General features: G+C 30.9%; 3 protein-coding genes and 1 non-coding gene across 7 annotated transcripts; all 4 read left to right on the top strand.

The window, feature by feature from the left end:
* Window positions 1-364: 364 nt before the first annotated feature.
* Window positions 365-7,755, top strand: LOC113867187 (protein SGT1 homolog). Of its 2 annotated transcripts, none has more exons than XM_027502301.1 (10): window positions 365-734; window positions 1,808-1,877; window positions 3,766-3,890; window positions 4,084-4,207; window positions 5,005-5,101; window positions 5,234-5,299; window positions 5,546-5,684; window positions 6,922-7,007; window positions 7,091-7,195; window positions 7,440-7,755. In XM_027502301.1, the coding sequence occupies exons 1-10, from the start codon at window positions 575-577 to the stop codon at window positions 7,545-7,547; spliced, it is 1,080 nt and encodes a 359-aa protein (XP_027358102.1). In that variant the 5' UTR covers window positions 365-574; the 3' UTR covers window positions 7,548-7,755. The 2 variants fall into 2 exon arrangements, with proteins under 2 accessions (XP_027358102.1, XP_027358103.1); XM_027502302.1 differs by having other exon boundaries at window positions 421-734; window positions 5,005-5,032.
* Window positions 7,756-12,264: 4,509 nt separating this feature from the next.
* LOC113866613 (cation/H(+) antiporter 4-like) lies at window positions 12,265-15,557 on the top strand. Its single transcript, XM_027501430.1, has 3 exons — window positions 12,265-12,486; window positions 12,807-13,832; window positions 14,427-15,557. The coding sequence occupies exons 1-3, from the start codon at window positions 12,265-12,267 to the stop codon at window positions 15,555-15,557; spliced, it is 2,379 nt and encodes a 792-aa protein (XP_027357231.1).
* A 531-nt stretch (window positions 15,558-16,088) lies between these two features.
* On the top strand, window positions 16,089-16,161 carry TRNAR-ACG. The gene has a single exon. It is a non-coding gene; the product is annotated as a tRNA-Arg (tRNA).
* A 2,695-nt stretch (window positions 16,162-18,856) lies between these two features.
* LOC113867672 (trafficking protein particle complex subunit 1) lies at window positions 18,857-24,498 on the top strand. Of its 3 annotated transcripts, XR_003505183.1 has the most exons (6): window positions 18,857-19,062; window positions 19,633-19,909; window positions 20,181-20,295; window positions 22,326-22,444; window positions 24,038-24,165; window positions 24,212-24,385. XR_003505183.1 is itself a non-coding variant. In XM_027503098.1 (5 exons), the coding sequence occupies exons 2-5, from the start codon at window positions 19,686-19,688 to the stop codon at window positions 24,087-24,089; spliced, it is 510 nt and encodes a 169-aa protein (XP_027358899.1). In that variant the 5' UTR covers window positions 18,857-19,062; window positions 19,682-19,685; the 3' UTR covers window positions 24,090-24,498. The 3 variants fall into 3 exon arrangements, 2 of the variants coding, with proteins under 2 accessions (XP_027358899.1, XP_027358898.1); XM_027503098.1 differs by having other exon boundaries at window positions 19,682-19,909; window positions 24,038-24,498; XM_027503097.1 differs by having other exon boundaries at window positions 24,038-24,496.
* Window positions 24,499-25,860: the final 1,362 nt, after the last annotated feature.

The raw sequence follows: 25,860 nt of genomic DNA, 5'->3' as shown, positions 1-25,860 counted from the left end.
TTTTGTATTCTTCTTAAGTAATATTATTAAAAATTTTAGATTCTTTACACTAAATGGAAAATCAGTTTTAGATAAATCTAATTTTAAAATTGTTACTATCTTAATCAATTTAAATTCAAAATCTACTTTTAAGTCTTATATTAACAGTATCAAATGAATAAATAAGAAACAATATGTCTTTATTCAAATAATTTATTTCCATAATTTTCTTGCCAACTACAAAACCTGATCTCTTTACCTTATTCTTATCTATATTTTATTTAAATTTAAAAATAGAACGGAAAACTTAATAGTATTTTTTTTTCCAGATCCAAAACAACTTAATAATATTAACAATATAATATATTGTTTTTTTGGGAGACTTGTGAAAGTCTACTATCTTCCCCTTCAGTTTGCACTCTCTCTCTCACAATACCCTCTCATCTCTCTCAGGTCAATCAATCATATTCTCCTATTCCTCTTATTTCTCGTCCAAATCACACACAAACCCCCTTTGCTTCTCTTTCTAGACCCTTCTTTTTCTTCTTTTTTCGTTTTTCCTCTCTCTCTCTCTCTCTCTCTCTCTGTGTCTCCTATGGCTTCGGATCTTGAAGTGAAAGCCAAAGAGGCTTTCGTTGAAGATCACTTCGAACTCGCTGTGGAACTTCTTACTCAGGCCATTGATCTCGAACCAAACAAAGCTGAACTCTATGCGGACCGTGCACAAGCCAACATCAAACTCGGAAACTTCACTGGTGCCCTCACCTACCCCTTATTCTTATTCTTCTTATGTTTCGAAAAGTTTTTGTTTTTCGAATACCCTTTTGCTTGTTTTGTATAAAAATTTGGGTTTTTGTTTGTAACTGAAATTGTGTTCAATTGTGTCATCTACTCTGCCTCTGGGTATAGAATCTGGTTGGAGTATGGGAATTTGATAAAGATGGGTTTGCTTATACTTCTAATGTCTTTTTTATTTCTGAAAAAAGAAAAAAAAATGATATTTATCGAGGATTTTTTCATGTGGAGGTTGTTTACTATAAATTAGTGGCTCTTCACGAAACTTGGGTTGTGAGGGTGCTGTACGGTATTTGTGTCTTTAACGTGATGCCTTCTCTAGTGAAAGATACTTGGCTTGAAGCATGGACAATACTTGCCCTACTTTGCCTTTTACTGAATTTTTATTTAACTAGTCCGTGAACTCCTGTTGCACGAGGGTAATTAGTAGAATTTTGAACGTTTGAATGGAACAGGATGTATGTTGTGTCTATAGTAAAAATTTCAATTAAGGATTAGGTGTAAAAAGAAATACCAGTAGTATGTTTATTGCAACCTTTTTAGGGTATATATGAAGGTGAAGAAGAAAACTTAAGAATTTTATTTTCAGCAATGGATGGAAATAATTTATGAATTTCAATGATCAAAACTAAGAACGGTGTAAGCAACAAAAAACACGATCTTTTATTTTAGTATCTGAAATTCTTTGGCTCTTCCTTTAATTTGATAATCACCTTGTTGTAAATATAAGAATTGAGAAATTAAGTCATGAAGTACAAGATGAACATGATTAGTAAGTTGAGATAGAGTTGTGATAAAGGCATCCTGTTTTGATTGAATCCTTTTGTTTGATCTGCTTGTTTATTCATTTATTTGAGTTTAGGACATTATTCTTTGTTAATATCCTTTGTCCCTAGTTAAGTGTGTAACGATAAATATTCTGTGTGTTTTTTTATGTTATTTGTTATTTGGGATGTATATTCATGGTTGCCTACAGACATGTAGTTATAACATTTTACTAATTTTGGCAACTAAATTTCTTGCTTTTGTCCAGAGGCTGTTGCGGATGCAAACAAGGCAATTCAGTTGAATCCTTCTCTGCCAAAAGCATATTTGCGCAAAGGGTAATTACAACATTACCTTGTCTTTTCCTTTCCTGTTCCTATGTTTTTATTATAATTATTGCTTAACACTTTGTACAATACTGCTGTGACTGATCTATGTATGGGTTTTGATGAATTTACATTGACTGCCAAGGGCCTAAATCTTAATACAACCTCCTTCTTTACCCGGTCTAACACCTAATGGGATAAGGCTTTATTATCGTTATTGGTGTATTGCTTTGCATGGTAGTTATAATTGCATGGATTCTGATGAAAATTCAGAATTTGGTATTTAGACGGCAGTGAGGAAAAGAGGAATCTGCCAGTGCTGTGGGTCATATGTCCCTGGCCGTTACTCTCTCAATTCTCTTTGCACACCTCCCCACCACCATTGGTTCCTTTTTTAACCCTCATTGCAGCTGCAATAGAATCTTCCTTTTGCATAACCGCCTCCTCTGCCTCTTAGCTATCACGTGTCCCTTTTTTCTTTCTAGTATAAACTCTCAAAATCCTTGGGCCCGTATTGCGCTTACCCAAAAGTTTACCCCTTCGGGCTTGGGCTCTATCAGATTTGTATCTTGATTTGAAAGGATTTCCGAAGAAACCAATTTAATATAAATCACATGGAGACTAGTTTTCAAATTTGAATCGCAGCTTGAATCATGTGAATCCCTCGAGTATCGGATGAATTGCAAATCTGAGCTGCATTGCTGATTCCTGCACAGCTGGGTTGCACCCACAAAGTGGTTTGGGTTACAAAACTCATTTTGGAAAAAAAAATGATTTTAGGAATTTTTTTTAATAAAATTGGAGGGAGGGTTGAAATCTTTCCCTCTCACTACCCTAAGTCAAATTATTGACAAATAAAGGCACAAGTCAAGTTTCTTTCAGTTCGAGACTTCAAGTTGCAGAGAGCATGCTGCAGGTCTAGTGTCTTTGTTTGTTGGTGGTACATCTGTATATTTCTTGAGCTTGGGCCAAACTGTGGGTTTTTTCTTTTTGCGGTTTACTGTCTAGGATGTAACCTAACAGAAAACTTTATAACTCACTTCATTACCTAATTAGCATAGTAGTCAATCTCAAGCAGCGATGTGGAGTGACTGAGTGACATCAAAAACACTATAGCAGGATAGTGGATAATGGGATGACCAAATGTTAAAAATGTTAGATTATACTGCACACATATATATGCTGAAAAATAAAAAGTAATGTCCAAATGAAAAATATTAATAATTAATGGTCAAAAGTTAAAGTTTGAGAAGTTAATAACATATAAATGATGCATTACTAATCTGGTAAAGATAAAAGAATTTGAGAACATATTTTAAATATTATGAGTTAAAAACTTATAATGTATTTATTTTAAATAATTAATAAAAACGTACTGTGATGTGAAGTTCCTTACCAACTATACCCTCCCACATACTGTATTTTCCAAGTACTAACATACAGCTTATCACATACCCGTTCCTGAAGAGAGTTGTGTATTAGATAACTATGACAATGGGCATCTAATTTAATGGGGTATCCCATTCCAATAAGGATGACCCTATTACTGAGGCAATATACTACAAGCAAAGAAATAAAGAGAATATACATGTTCGCAAGTCTTATGCATAACCAAATGCTGAGCTGGCAAGGAATAATGGGAGGCAGGAATTCAGTTGGGGAGAAATGATAATATATTTTTCATATTACAAACGAATTTAAATTGATACTGGTATATCTTTATTTTATGTGATAGTTGAATCTTAACATGGATATCTGTGGCTAAAGTTGATTGAAATTGCTTCCAATGCATCATCTGATCTCATCATATTTTATATTTTGATACGAGACTATCCTTGTTCAACTGTGCTGTTGGACTAGATATCTTGATTTAATTTTTGATTTGTTGTTTCAATTGCAGTACTGCATGCATGAAGCTTGAGGAATACCAGACTGCAAAGGCTGCTCTGGAGATGGGTGCTTCATTGTCTCCAGACAAATCAAGATTTGATAATTTGATCAAAGAATGTGATAAGCTCATTGCAGGTGATCTTTTTTCTCTCTGTGGTGAAATTCCTTGTATTTGCTGAAACTTAATTGTTTTAGGTTTACTTCGTTCATTTAGATTGTTTTATTTGACTCATGATGGTGTCTTGACTGTTGAAAGGGAAAATGTGGATATATGTCATATTTGGCTAGGAAACTGACATAAGCTTGATGGATATATTGTGTTGAACAGAAGAATCTTATACCATACCTATACAGGAAAAGACTGCAGCACAGGACGTTACTCCAAAAGATGTTAAGCCAGAGGACAATCTTCCAGAGAAGCCAACTGTGGCAGTGACTAAACCTAAATATAGGTAAATTCTGCTTAATGGTTGTTTATGTCCATTGCTAGGCTTATTGTTTTATACATTTAGAGCGCTATTGTCATTGTATATGTTGTGCATATCTTTTAGTATTTGTTATTCGTGTGTTGAAAATTAGTTCTCACAAGTTCTTAAGCTATTTGATGAAGTTCATGAATGGTTCTATATCTAACACATTACATTTTTCGGCTTGAAGCATGAAAAATGCGCAGTCCAACATACCTCTTTCTGAAATTCAACTTTTATTTAAATGAGGGGAGGCAAGATCTAACATCTGACCAATTGATTATAGAGACATTGATGTTGAGTCAAGAACTAATTATCCCAAAAGTTTAACATTTTGGGTGAAGGCAAATGAATGAGTTTTTTGTATTTAATCTCTTAGCACATACCTTCATTCAGTGGCCCCTTGGGCCTGAAGCGTTGGCAATGCACTAGCGACAATCCAACCAGCCTTGTGTCAAAATTCTGCATTGTATTAGAGTAGTTGGGTGTTAAGGATCAAACTCTAAACCACTTGGTCAAGGAGGTTGGCTTTCATAGCATGCCATGAACCTATAATCGTAAAATGTTAAGCTGTTAGATGAAATATCATGGATGGTTTGATATCTGTCTATGAACTTCAAGAGAATGTTCCCACAGCATCTTTATTTTTACGTTTTTACAGTTTGTCAACATAGGATTTGATTGAGAGAACTTGAAAATAAGTCTGTTTGGCGTCTGTAATGTTCCATGCCATGTATTATTGGTTAGTTGTACCTTACGAGAGTTTTCTCAAATATATGCAGGCATGAATTCTACCAGAAACCTGATGAGGTGGTTATAACAATATTTGCAAAGAAAATCCCAAAGGAAAGCATTACTGTTGACTTTGGTGAACAAATAGTATGGTTCATATTATAATGATATTTAGTCAATGCTTCTTATGCTTGCTTTTATTAGAATTCCATTTGTTTTGTTGGGACAAGTTGATGGATCACATTCTAAGCTTACTGCTCTGACTCTTTCCTTTTGTAGCTTAGTGTTAGCATTAATGTCCCTGGAGAAGATGCATATGTTTTTCAACCTCGCTTATTTGGAAAGGTATGAATGAGAGATTTTTGTCTGTATAATAAGCTTGACAGCCTTTATTTTGGTATAGTGTGGCTTATACTATAATTTTGGTATAGTTTGGATACTGTTTATAGCTATAATTTTGGGTATCACATTTATTATTCTATTTTCATTGGTCTCAAGCCCCCATGAATTGGAACAGTCACATTTAAACTCCTCGATATTATTTACCTTAGCCTTATTCTGTATATCATGTTGATTTTTTTCCCCGATCAGATCATACCTTCCAGATGCCGGTATGAAGTTTTGTCCACCAAAATTGAAATTCGCCTTGTGAAAGCAGAACCTATTCACTGGACGTCACTAGAATTCACCAGAGACGTTGCAGTTGTCCAGAGGGTTAATGCTTCTTCAGGTAAATTCAGATTTATCTAGATTTTTCTCAGCTGTTTTCTCTACTCTATCATTTTTGGTGGCTTGGGAACAATAGTTTCCATTTTCTTTGTGATGTTTGTATTGAAGTATTATGATCAACTATTTTGCCCCTTGCTAATTTGTATCCCCGTGGTTAAACCTAAATAGTGGTGATTTGTATCTGCTATATCAAACATAGCAGATACAATAGAAATAATTTTTTAGCACACATATACTAATAATTAATCATTTATCAATGATCTAAAGCATAACTAATAATAAGTTAATTATAACAAGAACCACAAGAAAACAGGCAAGTTTGGGGTGATGATTATAGATTCTTGTGCTTGGAAATAAAAAATGATGTTAAAAATTAAGAGCCTTTCTGAAAGAAGATTTAATTGGGAATGCTGACAGATTCTTAAAGCTGAAACAGAGCAGGAAGATGTGGGAAATAGATTTTAGATACTGGGAACTTGCCAAAACAGGTCAAGACAGTGCAAAACAGGTGTAGCCCATGGGCTACTGCAGAAACAAGAGTACTGGGTTGAAATTGAAACGGATGGGGACTTGCATTTGTGAATTGTGAGGATAGAAGACTGAACTTGCATTTGTGAGTGTGTAGAAGGCTGTGAGCATACATTATGAGGACAGAAGGCTGTGAAATCCCTGCACGCCATGAACTGGTGTGAGATACAAGGTGGGCCCCTACCCTATGCTATGGATATTGGGAAACCAGAAAGACAGGACTTCAATTGGTGGAAGAGGGTGTGAGGTAAAATATAGTTTTATTGGGTGGTTTAAGTAAGGATAGAGTGGAAAATTTTCAAGTTAAAGAGGGGGTAATAGAAATTTGAAGACGGAAGGGTAAAGGTGTGACAAAAATTTCATTAAGAAAGGCCATCGAATTTGAGCTCTGGAAGAATAAACCATTTTACAATATGTTAGATGCCCCCTCTAAATATTCTTACTCCATTTTATGTATACGAGGCCCTAGCTACAATACTGGTGAAAACCTGTGCATGGCAAGGAGCAGTGCATTTAATACATTCAATGGTTACTTGATTTGTCAATGCTTTCTATGTCAACATGAGTACTGGGTTTGGGGATTTGAAATGAATTATGCTTGCTGTTGGACCTGATTATTTGCAAATGTATTCATTAAATTATATCTATCCCTCGATTTATATCGTTATTTGTGTACAATAATGCTTTATCTCTTTCCCCGAATTTTTCAGTTACTGGAAGTCATAGACCTTCTTACCCATCCTCAAAAGCAACAAGAGTAGATTGGGATAAGCTTGAAGCTGAAGTCAAGAAAGAGGTTTGTCTGCTGCCCATGTAAAATGTGTTAATTCTTAGTATTTCGGTGAGTGCACTTCTTGCTCCTAACATTCTTTGTTTCAGGAGAAAGATGAAAAGCTTGATGGCGATGCGGCATTGAACAAATTTTTCCGGGAAATATATCAAGATGCAGATGAGGATACTAGAAGAGCAATGAAAAAGTCATTTGTAAGATTACATTTTCTATCTTCAATACTGGTTATCGTAGGTGCCAATTTTTAATTCCTCCTCATTTGGGGAATGCCAGCAAATTTTGTTAACACCACACACTGTTGCTTACATCATTTACGACATGATTTCTGGCAAAACATTGTCGTGTTATTATGATCCCCAGTGACGAAAGGATTGGAGGTGGTGTTTGTTGCATACTTCTGTATACGCTGCATCTGATTTCTGTTCAATTTTGTTGTAGGTGGAGTCTAATGGAACAGTGCTTTCTACAAACTGGAAAGAAGTGGGATCCAAGAAGGTTGAGGGAAGTCCTCCTGATGGCATGGAGTTGAAGAAATGGGAATATTAGTGTATTTTATGGATCAGTGTTATATAAATTATGGTGTGGGATTATACTTTGGATGTCGTTTTTGGTCAGCTAATTGATGAACAAAAGATATTTCCTTTAATTTGATTGAATTTTTATGAGTCGTCTGTCTTCACTAAGACCTGGTTATTCATGGTTGTTGGTTGAGGACCTGAGGATTTATTTTGGTGAATATAATGCAACTTGTGTTATAGTTTTCTGTCTTTCAAGTTCTAATTACTACTAATACACGAGCCAAGTGTGTCATATAATTTATAAAGGATTAACCAGGTATCTGAATAGGTGAGGAATTCAAATAATCACTTCAACCAAGATTATTATAGTCATTTGTAGCCACAAATGTCTGTTTTATTCATATAGTTGACGTGTGGATAAACAACTCAATTATGTATTTAATGAACTCTTTATTCATGACAATTTGTCATAGTTTTTATTATGAAACTTATTAATATAACTTGAAAAGAAAAATAAAAAATTAAGACTCACGTTACTTTAACAAGTTTTCAATAAATTTTTTCATATGCACCTGTAGTTCGGCCATTAAGTAAATGTTGATATAATACAATGAGTTAAATTTAATAGGGGAGGCAAATTTTGCAGTATATTAGATAAATCTTGATTTATCTCGCTAACAAGAAGAAATTCCAATGTTAAATTATTCAAATTAACAATTTATAATAGTAGTGTTGGAGAAAAAGAAAAGATATTCTGAAAAAAATAGGCAAAGCCATCTTACTTACATAGCCTAAAAGGAGATGGATAATATTTAGAACTTTGTTTGTGAATTAGACTTTTAGAAGAAAAGAAAAGAGAGGACATAGACTTATGTAATGATTATTTTTATTAAAATTTTTAAATGAGAATGAAGAAATTTATAAACTTTTTTATTTTTTTTAAACTCTCCAATAAAGCCTAATTTAATTGAATGCAAATGCTAAATAAGAGTAAAAAAGAAAGAGAAATAAGATAAAAGTTAAAGAGAATTTAAAAGAATGAAGAATAGTAAATTAAATCGAATAATTAATGTTTATTTATATGTTTAGTTACATATTTAGTGTAATGATGTATGTTTTTTTATTTAAATAATATATTTTTTAAAATAATTTTTTTTAAAATTAATTTTCTGTATGATATATTTTTTTGCCATATCAACAGTAATATTGTTCCTGCACAGACAATAGTAAATTTTTATTGTTATTTTAATAATTTATCATCTTACAATGACTGATATTAGTTAGAAATTGACAGGCATATGTGTATCAAAGGAGATGGGGCGATAGTACGTGTATAGGAGAAGATGGGACGACAGTAATGTGAAATTTCTCATTATTGGAGGGGCCACTTACTTTCTTTACGTATATATATATATATATATATATATATATGAAGATCTAACTTACTTCTATATTGAAATCTACTTTCTTCATTAAATTCTAAAATCAGATCCATATTTTACTGATATCATCGTCATCACTTTTCCTAAAAGAAATGCTTCGGTCCCTCATTGAAATAGAAATTGACATTCCAAACTATACTTGTTGTAATATTTAAACTTCTCCCTTATTATTCCAATTCCTGGTAACTCTGAGAAGTGCTCTAACACATGCCATTTGATGTCCTCCCTCAAAGTCTTGGAACCGTTCCTTCAGAACGATGATCTAAACATCCAAAATGCGAATCCACAAAACTATGAAATCCCCTTTCTTGAAACCTTTTATTTCATAGCTTGAGTTTTCATGCAACCTGCCTATGGATCGACTAAAAGCAAAATCTCATCTTGAATGCAAGATCCGAAATGAACAGTATCACCTATTTCTTCTTGGCCCCTCTAAAAGAGTATGTAAGTTGCAAGATAAAATATCATGTTACTATCGCCTCATCTCCTCCGATACACATATGCTGTAGATGCGTCTCAATTGCTCAGTAATATAGGCCATTATAAGACGATAAATTATTAAAATAATAATAATAATAATTTATTATCATCTATATCGGAGCAGTATTATTATTGACATGACAAAAAAATTAATTTAAAATTATTTTTAAAAATATATTATTTAAATAAAAAAGCCAATAATGCAAGAAAGGGTGTCCATGAGGATTTGGTGATGGGTCAAATGCTTTTTAGCTTTTTTGGTGGTATGTTTCGTTTTCCTTTTTGGTATTATTTGCTCAAGTTGAGCTGCTTGAGAAGCCGAATGCAGGGCGCTTGTGTCTCATTGCCACTCCCCAAAACTTTTGCATTCGATATTGAATGGTCCAAATGCTATCTTGCGTCCTAAAGAATATGTAATCTGTGGTATGTTCTTTGCCTCTGGTTCCCTTTCTAATATGCCTCATTTCTACACGTGTTTTTTTTTTTTGTCTATTTCTACACGTGTGTTGCTGATGGATGTTGTTCTTGAGCTTATATACCTCTCCTCCAATCTCTATCCCTTCCTCATAATAGAAAAAAAAACAGTCAAATAATTTTTGAAGATATGTTTTGTTTGAGCTACAATCCAAGTTGTTATATTTTGTAAAATGATATCATAAAATGTAAATAAGAATTGACATCTTTGCAAACTATTCCTACCATTATTAATTAAGGAAGTCTCTATTTCAAGCAATATATACTAAAAACTAATGTTAAAATAATGAACGCACAAAAATAAAATTGAGCAACTCACATGTGTTTTAAAAATTATAGAAGGCATATAACAAAACACTTCAATATTTTTTATGAGAAATTATTTCTTCATGTAAATTTAATATCTCATACATCACAAGTATTGAATCATTCTGCATGAATACATAAGTTAGTTTGTTAATATAATTGGCATAACATTATTATGAAATTGTAATAGGAAATTTAAAGTGAAAAAAGAAATAATAAAAAGGAAGCTCACATTTCATGTTAACTATTATCAAACATATGTAAATACCACATTGCATTTTTTTGAGAGGAATCTCTTTTTCATTTACAATTAGAATTTCAATCCTTTTTTATTTTAAACTTTATAAATAATAACATAAAGTTGTCTATGAATAAAAAATAGTCTTAGGAAATAAAGTCCAACATGAGTTTTTTTTCTTAAATTTTATTTATAGTTATTGCAAAAAACAAGGGGGGGGGGGGGGGGGGGGGGGGAGAGAGAGACAAAAAATTGCTTTCTTTGATTCCTGCGTTGCATGGGGTGTTACTTTATAACACATCTTATGCACTCTTTTCCGGCGTTAAAGGACTACTTAAAACTCATGTACTAAGACAGTAGTATAACGAAAATACCTAGAAAAAAAAAATTGAATTCTGAGGTAAGCTATATTTGGAAAAGATAATTTGAAATTTATCGACTTAGTCAATAAGCTCACAAAATGATTTGAAAAATAAAAGATAAAAGAAGTTTGTAAATTTTAAAATTAACTTTTTAAAAACTATTTAAAGTAGTATTTAGTTTTTAAAAAAGTTAGTTATTAATATTTTTATTACATTTTTACTTTTTATTTTGTAAAAATAACTTATCCAATGTACAATTAAAACATGATGAACATACATTAATCTTATTATCTTTAAATTTATTTTATATTAAAAAATATAACTTATAATATTTCATGTTTAAATATATATAACAAATTTTTTTAATTTTTTATATAATTATTTATTAATCGATCATAAATAAATAAAATAAGTATAACTAATTTTAACATTAGGTTAATGAAGTAATATATATTCTTTTAAGTTATTTAATACAAATAAACTAGTTGTACAATTAGTTTGTCAAAAAAATTTAATTCTACAAACTACTTATATAATTATAAACTACAAATCTGCAAGCTAGCTTCATAAGTAGAAACTCGAAGTTTACAACTTTGAGCTTATTTTACTAAAGAAAGTAGTAGCCTAAATGAAAAACCTGAATTAATCAAATAAGAACTTTCTTGAATTTGTGCATAGAATTGTAGTAAATAGTTGACGAAGTTGCAACAAAAGGATCTATGTATTGTAAAATACTTTGAATGACAATAATATTCTCATGATGTTACAATAAACTTTCCTCCCAAAAGAATAAAAGTTTGGTAATGTTGCTTTAAAATAATATACCATAGATGAGATTCAACATTTTGTTGTAAAGGTTTTCAAAATGTACCATCATGACCAGGATTGACTTTTCCAAAGTAAGAAAACGCGTAAATAATAGAAAAATATGCGAACCATTAATATAGTTTAATTTATAATTCATATTTAGTATTTGATATATATAAGTTTGAAATTTATTTGATCATAACGTGCACTTCAGAGTTAGTTGATACTTCCTCCAATCTTGCTATGTCCAATTAAAAATAACTGTATAATTTAGCTAATGTTTTCTAAATTTAGAAGCTTGAAAAATTTACAATATATCAATTGACAACAACAATTGCAATGTCCAACAAATTTAAATTTGTTTTGTATTATTAGAATGAAAAACTGTCAACTACATGAAGTGATTTGTTAGTTGTAAACGATCACCAAAATGACTGCTCGCATTGGCTGGAGCTCTTGATGATTATGATTAACCATGAGAATTATGAAAAGATGACTACTGTGAACTTCTTAATTTTTTTGGGCTTTAAGCCTCCATTTTTGTGCTAATTTTTCCTTTCTTGTAATTTATGTTATTTCATATGCATAGAGAGGGGAAAAATTAGGAGAAAACAAGAGTTGAATTGAAGATAAAGCATGTCCACAGAAGGGAACGAGAAAATTTTTTATTTCAGATCATGCACGTATTTGCCCCCCCGAGTAAATTCAGAGAAGCTATGGAGTAACCTAAGGGGTTTACCTTCAGAAAATGCTTTGCCAATGTTGCAGATGCAGATGTGCCTCATCTTTTTTGCAACTTTTTTCTTCCACCTCTTTTTGGGTCGTCTAGGAATTCCCAAATTCACCTCTATGAGCATTGTAACTCCTTCCCTTCAACATGTTGATTTGCTACTTTCATTTCTATCTGCCGTTGTCAATTTCAAATAATGATTTATGACATGAGTAACTCTTGCCCTAACACATATTTATAAGCACAATCAATAAAATATTAAGACAACATCTATGAAACTTTCACCCATAACCTTCTTGTCATTCATTGCTATTATTATTATGCATATTGAATTTATAGGGATTATTATGCTCATACAAGAATATATTGCTCTTGGAACATTGCATATAGAGGTTATATCATTATTTTTTAATGTTGACTAATATATGGTGGTGGGTGTTTTGAACAGGTTGGCATAATCTTTGCAACTACCTTCAATGAAATATGGGCTGAGAGGAGGAAAAAGTTGTTCTTCTTTGATTCACAAGCAAATCTGGGGTTGCTTTCTGCATTTGGTTACATGCTTTTTTTGTTCTACATAGGGGTCAAAACAGATATGAGTGTGGTGCACAGGAGTAGAAGGACTGCCACTAACATAGGGTCTATTGCAATAGTGGCTCCCTTTTTATGTGGCGTGGCTTTTGTGCATTTTCACTCAAGAAAATACCTTGACCTTGCTCAACAAACAAAACTTCTTGTTATTAGTGGTTTGTTCTCTATGACCCCTTTTCCTGTCATTTCCTCAGTTTTAAGTGATCTAAAGATCTTGAATTCGGAGTTGGGAAGATTAGGTCAGTCCTCAGCTCTAGTTGCTGAGATATTTAATGTTTTCATGATATCAATCTTGGCATTCACTAAAATCATATACCAAAGTCCATCAAGTGCTTGGATTTACCTTACAGCTGCAATTTTGTTTATGTTATCGGTTATATTCATCATACGCCCTGCCATGTTTTGGATTATAAAACAGACCCCAGAGGGTTCCTCTGTAAGTGATCACTATGTTTATTGTGTCCTTATAATGGCTTTGTTGTCATCATATGCCACACATCGTTTTGGGTTCTTTGCTCTCTTTGGGCCTTTTATATTGGGTTTGGCTATTCCTGAAGGGCCTCCCTTAGGCACTGCCATCATTAAAAAGATTGATACTTTTGTTAATGGGATTTTGATGCCTATATTTGTGACTACCTGTGCAATGAGGATAGACCTCAGAGATTTCATGAATTGGAGAGACAAAGTTGATGGAAAAGTTGATGACTTCATGGTGCAAACTGTGGTTGTTATTATAGTAACTTCCCTTGTCAAAATTATTGCTTGCACGTTGCCTCCTCTATATAGGAGCATGCCTTTGAACGATGCTATATCTCTCTCTTTGATTATGAATTGCAAAGGCATAGTTGAAATGGCTGGATACTCGGTGGTCAGAGATGTCATGGTAAGCATTGTATTTCATCTTTTGTTAATCTAGTAATAAGTTTGATGTTCATTCTTGGACATAAATTTGACTTGAAGCAAAATTGAGATCAAGATTGTGGTGTATATAAAAATACTTAAAATAGATTTTTTTAGTATTAAAGAAAATATTATTCCATTCTCACTTAAAATTTTTGCAATATTTTTCTATACCTCTATTTTTTTTTAACCTTCATATAAACCTCAATTTATAAATTGAGGTATATATTAACGTGACAGGTATGCAGATTAGTGTTGCTGTATAGTTTTAGGGAATTGTGTAGGGTTAAAACTTAAAAACAATAGGGGCATTAAATGTAACTTAATCTAAGTTTTAATATTTTTTTTTTAGAAAAATTACTATTGCATAGAATATAATTATATGACCCCATTTTATTTTGTTGATGATGTATATTAATATGGCATGATTTTATTGAGTAGATAATGCTGAAAACAAGACAATGATAATGAGGAAATATCACTTTTCAAGTAGCCCAATAATTTTGATAATACATAAGACCTTAATTACTTAATATAATCCTTTTAGAAATTATTTTTTCATTTGTTTGTAATACAGGGCGTGCCTGATAATGTCTTCGCTTTGGTGATGATGTGCATCATAGTGAATGCCACAGTGACGCCAATGATCTTGAGTAACCTCTACGATCCTATGAAGAAATACACAGGTTACACAAAGAGGAACATTCTTGATCTCAAAAGCAACACAGAGTTTAGAGTTCTGGCATGCATTCATAGACCCGACAACATTCCCTCAACAATAAACCTTCTAGAAGCAACATACCCCGCAAAAGAAGAACCAGTTTGTGCCTATGTACTACAACTTATAGAACTTATTGGAAGGGCATCACCAATATTCATCTGTCACCAGTTGCAAAAGAAGAGAAATGACTCAATTAGCTTCATGGCTGAGAAACTCATAGATGCTTTTCAAAACTTTGAGCAAGAGTTCAAGGATGCTTTAGTTGTCAACACTTTCACAGCTATTTCACCAGCAGAGATGATGTATGATGACATTTGCACATTGGCACTTAACAAGTTCACATCACTCATAGTTTTACCATTCCATAAAAAGTGGTCTTCTGATGGAAGCTCCACTGAGTTAGAAGATGAATCCTTAAGAGAGTTGAATTTTTGTGTCATGGAAAGAGCTCCATGTTCTGTTGGTATCTTAATTGAGAAAGCACAAATGACACATATTTTTTCACCTGAGACACCTTACACTGTTTGTTTGCTTTTCATTGGAGGAAAAGATGATAGAGAGGCGTTTTTCTTCGCCAAGAGAATGACCAAAAACCCACATGTTAGGCTTACTGTGGTTCGGTTCTTAGCTTCAAAAAACAATGAGTCAAACTCAGAGATCAAAGATTGGCAAACGGTGCTTGACACTAGGATTCTCGATGATATTAAGATGACCAACAAGGTGGGTGATGCTTATGTGAAGTACATAGAAAAGGTTGTTGAAGATGGACCAGAAACAGCTTTGGTGATTCGTTCATTGGCTAGTAAGTATGATTTGATCATTGTTGGGAGACAATTAGGGGTTGAAACTCCTCAAACTTCTGGGTTGCTACAATGGAGTGAGTATCCAGAACTTGGGGTGTTAGGAGATTTGCTAGCCTCCACTGATGCTGCTGGCAAAGCTTCTATATTTGTCATACAACAACAAAGGACAGCAAATGATGTTTGAAGGAAAATTTGTGTTTAGATTTGGTGTCCTTGATTTTGGGGTGTAGAAAATATATTTTGTAAAGAAGGTAGATAAGATGAAAAAAAAAAAAAAGGAATGGGAATTTGTCGTTTTATTTGTTTCTCCTTATCATTTTAGGAATTTAAATTATGAGACATTTATTTGACAAAAGAAATTATTAGACAAATTACATCATATAATATTGCAAAAACTAGTCAACTTGTTTATAAGGACATTTTATTATTTTTTATATCTCAATATAAAAAAATATTTTTAATACAAGTAGGACAATAAAAAATTATACTTTTAACCTTTAAGATGCATATGTATAAAAAAGATTAAAAAAATGAAAAAGAAAAAAAATTATTTATAATATCATATAGTCAATTATGTGATTTAATAATGAAACTGTATTCAAAATCTCCCTTTAGACTCATTATACAAAGCATTTATTTCAGAATTTGTTAATTTTTTCAACAAAAAGTATAAATTTAATTAGAGTAGTCATTCAATGTTGTACAGGATCAACAGGACTCCATGGCCCAATGGATAAGGCGCTGGTCTACGGAACCAGAGATTCTGGGTTCGATCCCCAGTGGAGTCGTGTAAGTTCTATAAATATATGTCATCTTATTATTAGATAAATGTTCATTTTTGCATATGAAGAACTAAAATATCTCATTTGTAATCTTAAGAAATTATTTCTTAATTTATTAATTCTTTAAAGATTTATGTACATTGAGTTTTCTTTTAGAATTAAATATCTATTTATTTATTTTTAAGTTATTTTATATTATCTTATAATTTTTTTAATTTTTAATATAAACTTACTGTATTGAATCTAAATATTTATTTGGAGTAGCAAGGGTTCTTAACTAGTTAAACATTTATTTTGCTACAAGAAAAGCTTATTTAATAAAAATAACATTATTTGATAAAGTAATTGACATGAGTGATTATTAGTAATTTTTGAAACGATATTCATATTAGTGTTTTTTTTTTTTTTTTTAACTTTTAGCTACCAGTTTGGTATTCATTTAGAAATAATTTTATTAAAAAAATAATTAAAAGAAAAAAAATTTCTCTTATAAATTAAAAACAATTTATTTCGTTAAATTTTAAAGAAGTTAATAGAAAGAGTTTCTCAAAATTTAAAAAAAATTAAAAAATATATAAATTATTTCTAATTTATGAAAACTTATTTTTATATTATTTTTTTATTTTATAATTTTTTTTAAAAGGTTAACCAAACAAATTCATTGTATTTTTATCACAAATGATGAAAATAAATTCCGAACATTTGTTATTTTGAAAAGCAATAATATGTTAATATTCTGAGAAAATTTTGACAAAGTCATTAATTTTTTATTATAAAATATTAATGAATGAAAGTAAAATTAAAAATTTATTATCCTAATTTAAAATAAATTGAAAATTATAATTTAAAAATATATAATTATCGATTAAATTTTAAATTTTGATCTCCTAACTTATAACACCCTTGTTTATTATTTTACATGTATCAGCAGCTTAACAACTAAATTAGTATTTTATCTTTCAACTATCGTTATGCTAATTTTTGTCAAGCAAAAACTTGTATAACTTGCACTAAATATTAAACATGTATAAAAGTAAACTAATCTAAAACATATTTAATAATTAAAAATAGTTTTAAAAGCTGGATTGGACTAGCCAATTCAATTGGTTGAATCGGTCACCATTGGAGAAACAAAGAGTCGATCAAATTAATTAAAAACCACTCTAAACTGATTCTATAAAATTAGTGTTAATCTATCTTTTAAAATAAATGATTTGTGGTTTTCTTAATATATTTTTTTAAATTAATGCTAAAATAATTTTAAATAAATAAACGATTCTGTATGAGATAAACATAATGACTATTACATAACTATTTATTATGAATTTCTATCTAATAAAATGTCCTTTTATATTCATTAAAATTTTTGGTTTACTTTTTTTAAAAAAATTTATACTAAATTTATTATATTAAAATATTATTTTATTATCATTGATTTTATCCCAATTTAAGTGGAGTCTCCATCGATTCGATTTTAAAAATATTGGGACTCAACAAGCTATTAAAGGAGGCATCGGTTAATAACTTGCTTAAGATGAAGCCAAAACAATGTCAATTAGGGGATTATTAACTGAATTTTTCAAACATATCAAGGACTGATTAAATGAATATTTTAAATAAAAATATAGTATATAATTATTTTAAAATAAATTAATTTTATATATAAACATTTATTCTTAATGAATATTTTATTATATTAAATATGACAAAATTTTAAAAATAAACAATTTTAAATAAAAAATTTATAAAATATTTTTAAAATTAAATTAAGATTGAATTAGAAAAATAAATATAAATACATGATATAATAAAGAATAGGTTCTTTAAATATTCTGATTTAAGAAGTTACAATAGAGAATCAATAAGATGTTAAATTATTTTATATCTTCAAAAACATGCATTTTTAAAATCTTAATGATTTTTTTTATAGTAAAAAACTTAATGATTTATTTACTGAATAAAGACATAATTCTTCTATTGTATGGCTTATTTAAGTTGAACATTTTTATTAAAGTTGTTACTAGAGTAATGTGAATGAGAATAAATAGTTTTTTAAGATGCATATTTTGGAATATATATAGTACTCTCAAATGTACATTCCTTTCCGTTGCAGCAGAAATTAAATATCTAATTCTATTTTCCTTTAAATAAAATTAAAAAAATGACAAATTTTTTTCTGTAAAATTAATTTAAACAAATTTTACAAATTTACTTAAATAAATATATTTGCTTTAGGTAAATTTGGATCATTCAATTACATAACTTTATTCATATATAAGTACTTGTAAAAATTGATAGTTAGATAAATATAAATATTTATAAATATTTAAAAGACTAAAATAAAATAAAAAATTATAAGACCAAAGTATTGATTTTACCTTTATTTTATTTTAAAACAATTACTTTTTATTAATTTTTCGAAACACTTTCAAACTATATATTGTTTTCAAAAGAAAAAAAAAATTAGGCACTCATATTTCATTTCAAGCTACGATTTTATATAAGATAAATGTAAGTCTAAAACCTCAAATGTTCTCATCTATATTTTCTATTTTTTCTTATTTAAAACAAACTTTTTTTATAAAAAAAAATTATTGACTTATTTTTAGGCAATGAAGGACGGTTGGTACTTAGTAAGGGTAGACCCTACAATGCCTTAACCCAATTCTTTTATGATTTTGTTTCTAAAATTACTATTTTTTATTTTCGTTAAAATTAATTATATGATATATTATGATATTGAAAGTATCATAGAAGTGTGAGCATTAATGTTGTACTGAAGTGATTGGAACTGATTTTGGGAGCTCCGAATCTGAAGAGAGCCACACTCACATTTGCCCAAACCTGTCATATAAAGGCACACACCACCGCCATTACCCTTTGCTCCGCCGTCGCCGCACCTCGCCGGTAACTTCTTTACATTTGCGCTTTCAATTCCTATCTATTTTCATTCTCCGTCAAATTCTCTCTCTTCTCTTATATTCTACTTTTAATAACTTGTTCATCGCATGTTTCGATACTGCAAATCTGGATGTCGCACAATTGATTTGGGATCAGACTTTGATTTTGTTGGAGATTACTGTTGTTATTATTAATTGATGACTAAATCAGTTGTATAACTTAATTGCAGATGAATCAGCTAACACGAGGTTGTTACATTTTTGGTCTCAAGTTTGAGCATATATATAACTGAATTGCTTTTTGTAAAGAATACTTGTGATCCATAAAAAATTAGTGGCATAACTTAACAATGGTAGCAAATCATGATGGGCATCTAAACAAGTGATGATGTTTGGAATGAATTATGTCGAATATTTACCTCTGCAATCTGTTTTTCTTATTTTAATAGTTGCCGATGCCATGTATTTGTGCCCTTAATTTTGTGTAATCCAATTCTGTGTACTTGTGCCCTGTGTAGATAGTGTTTACTGGCCAATTGTGAAGCGCTGTACTTGACGTGATTAGCATATGTTTCAGGGTTTTGGCTTTTCCATTAGTATTGATCCTATTCTTTGTCTCTGTTGAGCAAAATGCAATTCTTTGGGAGTTCTGAGATCAGTCCATCACCGCCTGCGCCGACAGCTTCAGGAAACAATGGCCATATGATGTATGTGTTCAATAGGAATGGTGTGTGCTTGCTCTACAGGGAGTGGAATCGCCCCTTGCGGACGTTGAATGCCCAGCAAGACCATAAGTTAATGTTTGGTCTGCTTTTCTCTCTTAAGTCATTAACTGCCAAGATGGACCCCACTAGGTATGCTTAATTCTTGGATTTTGAATGTGTGCCAAATTGTTTTAAACGCTATTTTTCTCCCCAATATGTACTGTTTAGTTTTACTTCCATGATTATTTTCTTAATTCAGGTAGTAAATTGTCTCCTTAAAAGCTAGTTGAAGATTGTTTATGCTCTTATTCTTTACATCATGGATTTTATGATTTTTTTTTTCTGTAATTATTAAAAGAATTGATACATTGTATGTTTCACTGGTAGGTTTAATTCACTATACTCCAACTTATTTGTGCAGTGCTGAGAAAGGAAACCTTGGTGTGCCTCAGTTACCTGGCCAAGGTTGTTCATTTCACAGTTTCCGCACTAATACATACAAACTTAGTTTCATGGAAAGTCCTTCTGGAATAAAGGTCAGCTACAATAATATTTTTGTGTCTTGTATATATTGTTATTATTAGATATCCTTATCGATGAAGTCACTTCTGATTCTGAAATTTAGTGTTGAAACATTTTACACCTTAGCTTTTGCTCATTTATACATTTGATAGTTGTAATATTAATCCCATTCTTTTGTCAGAAAAATGTTAGGTTTAGTGACCTAAGATGTGAGTGAAAAACTGAAGTGACAGATTACAAGAATGAAGAGAAAAAAAAGAAACGATAAAGTGAAAGAATATAAAACACCATTATTTGATCTTTGGATTTAGGAGTTCTGGCCTAAATAATTTTCTGAATGAATTAAAAATCCATATTTATTTGAACCAAATATGATGATGATTGGTTTTTGGCTTTGTTCGTTTCAATGTAGCTTGTAAAGCTGCATGTTGGTTCAAGAACAATAAACATGTTTATAAGAACCACACTGGCTTGGTTTGAGGGTGTGGAATGAGGAAAGAAAAGATGCTTCAGGTGACAAAATGATTTTGTAAGCTTCAGGTGTGGGCTAATTTTTATTCCTTTTGGAAGAGGAGAACCCAGTGTCCATTGCATGTGGGGTGTTTTAAGATTTGATATGTTATATAGTCTTGGGTTGGATCAGATTGGAGATTGAGTAAATAATCTTGTTGGAATCTAACTTACTTTTAGCAGCAACTTATTAGTCTGTAAATACAAACACAAAAAAAAAAAAAAAAAAAAAAAAAACCCTAACCAGTGGTCCCTGAATAATGAATTTGTTAGCCACATACATCCATCCTTCTGTTAATTCACCTCTGTTTTACTAGACAGATTTGCACGTGGATCATCAACCTATAAATGTAGGAAGTTATATATTTCTGTGAAAAAGTTAGGGACAAGAATGGCTATTTACTTTTCTGATTTGGATAAGGATAAATGTTTAGCACAGGATAATATATTCTTAATCAGGGTATTTGGAATTTATTGATTATAATTATTGAATGTGTTAAACTAAAGAAGTACTAGATGGAAGTGAAATCAGAAGGAAAACTTGAGAAAGATAAATGAAATAAGATAAATAGTAATTTATCCATATTTGATGAGATTGTGAATAGTAGGATTGAAGTTGAGATTGCTATCATTCAACATAATTAACACATTTTTTTTTGTTATTGAAAATAATATCAATTTATGTGTGGGAATAAAAGTTTAGAGCTGCTCTTCAAAGCAGGTTACTTTTACATACAATGAATCATGGAAATAACTATGGCATTAGCTTATTGTTGAAATGTGCTAGCTTCACCATTTTTGTTATCATTCAACATAATTAACACATTAGCTTTTTGTTATTGAAAATTATATCAATTTCTGTGTGGGAATAAAAGTTTAGAGCTGTTCTTCAAAGCAGGTTACTTTTACATACAATGAATCATGGAAATAACTATGACATTAGGTTATTGTTGAAATGTGCTAGCTTCACTATTGATTGTGATGAAATGAAAGTATATCAATCATCAGGATGTCAAATTGCAAAATGTTCTATTTTAGGATGTGAGGCTAAAACTAATATTTCATAAAGAATATGTTAAGGCATATATTTCTAGTCTTTGGAATTTCTGTGGAAAACTCAGTAAGCAAATGACTGAATTATAATGCTGTTGTTCCCTCAATTGTTCAGTATGCATTTGGTTGAGGTTTTGATTTGGATTCTGGAACAGTTACATTCATGCTTATATGATGCTATGACCTCTATATCTGGCATTGGTTTGTCAGCATAAATGGTAGTAGATACTGGAGTCTGGTGGAATTCACTGAGATCTTCTTTTAGGGAGTTTTGTCTTAAAAGTTGGGTAAAGTAAGATGGACTACTTAGCTCTGGAACACTGAGCTATTGTAGCAATTAAATAGAAAAAACTACAGCAAACAGTCACATATTATCAAATCAAATTATGCTTTCAGAAAAAAAAATGCAGCAATATTCACATATACATGGTTGTTATTGTGATCCTATTGTGACTCTGCCATGACTTTCATGTTTTTGCAGATTATCTTGGTGACTCATCCCAGAACTGGTGATCTACGGGAATCCTTAAAATATATCTATAATTTGTATGTTGAATATGTTGTCAAGAATCCTCTGTATACACCAGGATCTCCTATTAGGTAACAATTTATACTTCCATTATATGACATACTTGATCATTCACCTAAAGAAGAACGGCATACATGTCTTTTGAATATGTGGTTTCATATTGTCATCCATGGCCAATCCTTTCTTTAACTGGCACCATTCTATACCTTTAATACATATGGGCTGTCTTAGCCCCAAAACCCTCAGCAATAGTGATGAAGGTGAGCATGTAATATGTGGTTAGGCACACTCACAGGTTCTGATCCTATCTTTGCTTATTTGAGGGTTACACCACTACGAATGTCCCTGTGAACCTGTAATTCTAATGTGGATGGCTTGCTTGTAGCTGAAGTAAGGAGGTGAATTAGTTGAAATGTTCATAAGGTGGCCTCGACACCACTTGACCTCAAAATTGGACACATCAAAGAGAAAAAAAAAAAGAAAAAGAAAAAAGATAAGACTGTCATGGAACAACCATCTTGCATTCTTTATAATACCTCCCAGTACTTAAGCAGTGAAGAGCTGTCAAATGGGTTAGTCAGCTAGGGTCAGACAGTCAATTTGATAAATGTGCCCCCAAACCTTGACCCTCATGCAACCGATTTGCGCTCAGAGGCCTGCACATCAAGTGTAAATAGAGGAATTAAGTTTTACAGTATTTTTAATCCATAAATTTCAAAAAGTAACTCTTTTCCTTGTTCCTATATAGTAAAATCAGATTAATTGTTAACAATTTTTCGATACAGTAAATGAGAATAGAACCTACACCTTTGTTTTATTTTCTGAACAACATAGAACCAACATCTACTCACTAGTAACTAACTGTCTTCTAACTAGGCCACTATTAGTGGCCGTTTACCATTTTGTGCTCTACTGCTGCACTCAATAGATTATGAGCTAGCCATGAAATGGTCCTGCCCTAATCAAGTTCAGCCCATGGGCAAGTGGGCAATGTGTTCATCCATTATAGGTTTTTGACATGCCGCATATTCACTTAAACTTTTTTTCTATGATTTTACTTGCTTGATTTAATGATTTTATCTGCTGCAACAACACAGAACTTGGAGTAGATTTATATCTAAATTCTGTCTATATTAACTCTTATTCATGTTTTATCAATAAATGTAACAATTCTTCTTTATTTATCATTTAATCTTTTTTTTTTCAAAATTCTAAATATATATTATTAGAGTAGGGCATAAAAAGAAGAAAATATATTGTAAGAAAAAGAGGAAACAAAAATACATTTAAATTTTATAGTTTCCAGTGCATAAATCATAGTATAATATATTTAGGAAAGAAAGCATCATGTTTGTGACATTATCTTTAACAATATCTCCTGGGATTGTGGCTAGAACATGGCTGGTTAACCATCTTGGCCCAGTAAGGACTCATTTGATCTGTTTTATTTTTGTGCTTTGTTGATCAATGACCAGATTTGGCTTTTGCACCTGTTTTATTTTGTTGCAAATTTTGCGTTTACTTTGTTTATAACTGCATCCTGTTTCCATCCTGATGGCTTATTTTATACTTCATTTAAGTTGATCAGCTGCTAATTAACTAAAATCAATTTTGCTTCCAAGAAAGTTTTTTGACTAGATAAACTTTTGCTGGGTTTTTCATAGGTGTGAGCTGTTCAATACAACGTTGGACCAGTATGTGAGAGGCATTGCGTAGAAGCTGAGTGGCTTCCATTCAACATTGTTGATGACATGTTGTGGTATAACGCCTTGTTTTGATGGTGGTCACTGCATTTCCAGTTAGAAACACTTGGGATAGTCGCCATGTGGTTCATGTTGTTTCCTATATTGTTACGGCATTGGAGGGTCTTATTAAGTTGATAGATAGTTGATAAGATTTTGTTGCCCAGAATCTAAACCAAACGAGCCCTAACTTTTTTGTTGTCGCCACCTTGCATATGTATGGCTAACTCATTTTGGTTTATGTGGATTGTACTGAACATATTCTTTTATCATGTGTAATTAGAGTTATTCTGGTAGAAATTCTGTGGGAAAATCTTGGCAGTTAACATTTTTCTGCTTATCTTTGGATCTTCATCAATTATTTCAATTAACTGTTGTGTTGTGACGTGGTTGGGTTGTAGGAGCATTTGTATTATTTTGATTTGAACCATGCATCCGCGGAAACCAATCATGAAAAACACTTTTTTTTTTCTTTACACCACCATATGTTTATTTTCTAAACAATTAAATTATTTAAGTGATTTATAATTATTTTTAGAATTTAATTTTTAAAATGATTTTGTACATTTTGAGAAATAAATTGTTGAAGTAATTTATAAACTACTCATTTAATTTTATAAAGACATTGAACATATTTTTGAAAATTAAATTTAAGAAGAATTAAAAAAAAGGTGATTTAACTAGAAAAATAGGGCGGTGTAAAAAATAACTTTTCTCAAAATATATGCTGACGGTATTTTATCATCTAATTTTAGATGCGGTGATGTTAAATATAATCTCCCCGTAAAAAACATGTTGGGGATACTTTATTGTCCAATTCTAGATGTACGTATGGTGGAAATCTTTGCCATTTTTGGGTCTATTCAATAGAGTTTTTGGTAAAAGCAAGTCCATTCAATATATCTATTATAAATTCAGCTTTGTTTTCGGTTGACAGCTGCCCATGACTCTTATCTCCAATTTTGACATACAACGATTGGTCTTTTTGTATGTGTGTGCTGAAGTGTCTTCCATAGATTCGTCCGATCTTGTTATATCAACGAGTGTTCAATGACTCAGCCCATGCACACCACTGTTCATCTCCCAGCCAAGTTATTTGTCATGTTAGCATCTCTACTCAAAATCAATCTCTACATCGTAAATGAATCTATTACTTAGGAAAGATAATCTGTTACTTATGGCAGTACTTAATAAAGCTATTTTTTAAAAAAAATTTGTAGTGTATATTTTAAAATTAAAATTAATTGAAAAAAAATTGATGTGAAATTATATTTTTTTATAATAATTTTACTTTTTATGTAATCTTGTTATTAATTTTATTTATAAATTTTAAAGATCAAAATTGTTACTTAATAGTTCAGTTATAAATTTAGGACATCAAGCTCAACCTGATTAGACACTATAAAAAAATACTAAAAAGTGGTTTTTTTTTTTTTTTTTCTTACAAATTTGGATAACTCTTCTTAAAAAAATATTTAATTAGGGAAATTTTTAAAAAATTACTAAAATAGAGTATTTTTTATTTCTACTTAAAAAAGCACACAAAAAAATCATGTTTAAAATTGTCAAAGATTAATACATGTTAAAAAAAATTTAAAAATTAGGATAAGTCAAATTCAATAAATATAAAATCAATTTTATAAATTTTTAAAATTTACACTAATTGTATGAGTAAATTTCTAAAGTAGTCCCCAAAATTGTGAGCATCGAGTAATTTAGTTCCTAACATTTTAAAATAAACTTAA

The sequence above is a fragment of the Abrus precatorius genome, unplaced genomic scaffold (genome assembly GCF_003935025.1).
Source record: "Abrus precatorius isolate BTA unplaced genomic scaffold, Abrus_2018 Scaffold5, whole genome shotgun sequence".
Lineage (NCBI taxonomy): Eukaryota > Viridiplantae > Streptophyta > Magnoliopsida > Fabales > Fabaceae > Abrus > Abrus precatorius.
Note: the sequence above shows the minus strand (reverse complement) of the source record. Positions and strands in the feature narration are given on the sequence as shown.

Coding starts and splice junctions, on each gene's coding strand:
- LOC113867187 (XM_027502301.1), top strand. CDS start 575: ATGGCTTCGGATCTTGAAGTGAAAGCCAAAGAGGCTTTCGTTGAAGAT. Junction 5,300..5,545: donor AACCTCGCTTATTTGGAAAG/GTATGAATGAGA, acceptor TTCCCCGATCAG/ATCATACCTTCCAGATGCCG. Junction 7,008..7,090: donor AAGCTGAAGTCAAGAAAGAG/GTTTGTCTGCTG, acceptor TCTTTGTTTCAG/GAGAAAGATGAAAAGCTTGA.
- LOC113867672 (XM_027503098.1), top strand. CDS start 19,686: ATGCAATTCTTTGGGAGTTCTGAGATCAGTCCATCACCGCCTGCGCCG. Junction 20,296..22,325: donor AAAGTCCTTCTGGAATAAAG/GTCAGCTACAAT, acceptor ATGTTTTTGCAG/ATTATCTTGGTGACTCATCC. Junction 22,445..24,037: donor ACACCAGGATCTCCTATTAG/GTAACAATTTAT, acceptor GGTTTTTCATAG/GTGTGAGCTGTTCAATACAA.
- LOC113866613 (XM_027501430.1), top strand. CDS start 12,265: ATGTCCACAGAAGGGAACGAGAAAATTTTTTATTTCAGATCATGCACG. Junction 12,487..12,806: donor AATTCACCTCTATGAGCATT/GTAACTCCTTCC, acceptor TGTTTTGAACAG/GTTGGCATAATCTTTGCAAC. Junction 13,833..14,426: donor CGGTGGTCAGAGATGTCATG/GTAAGCATTGTA, acceptor TTTGTAATACAG/GGCGTGCCTGATAATGTCTT.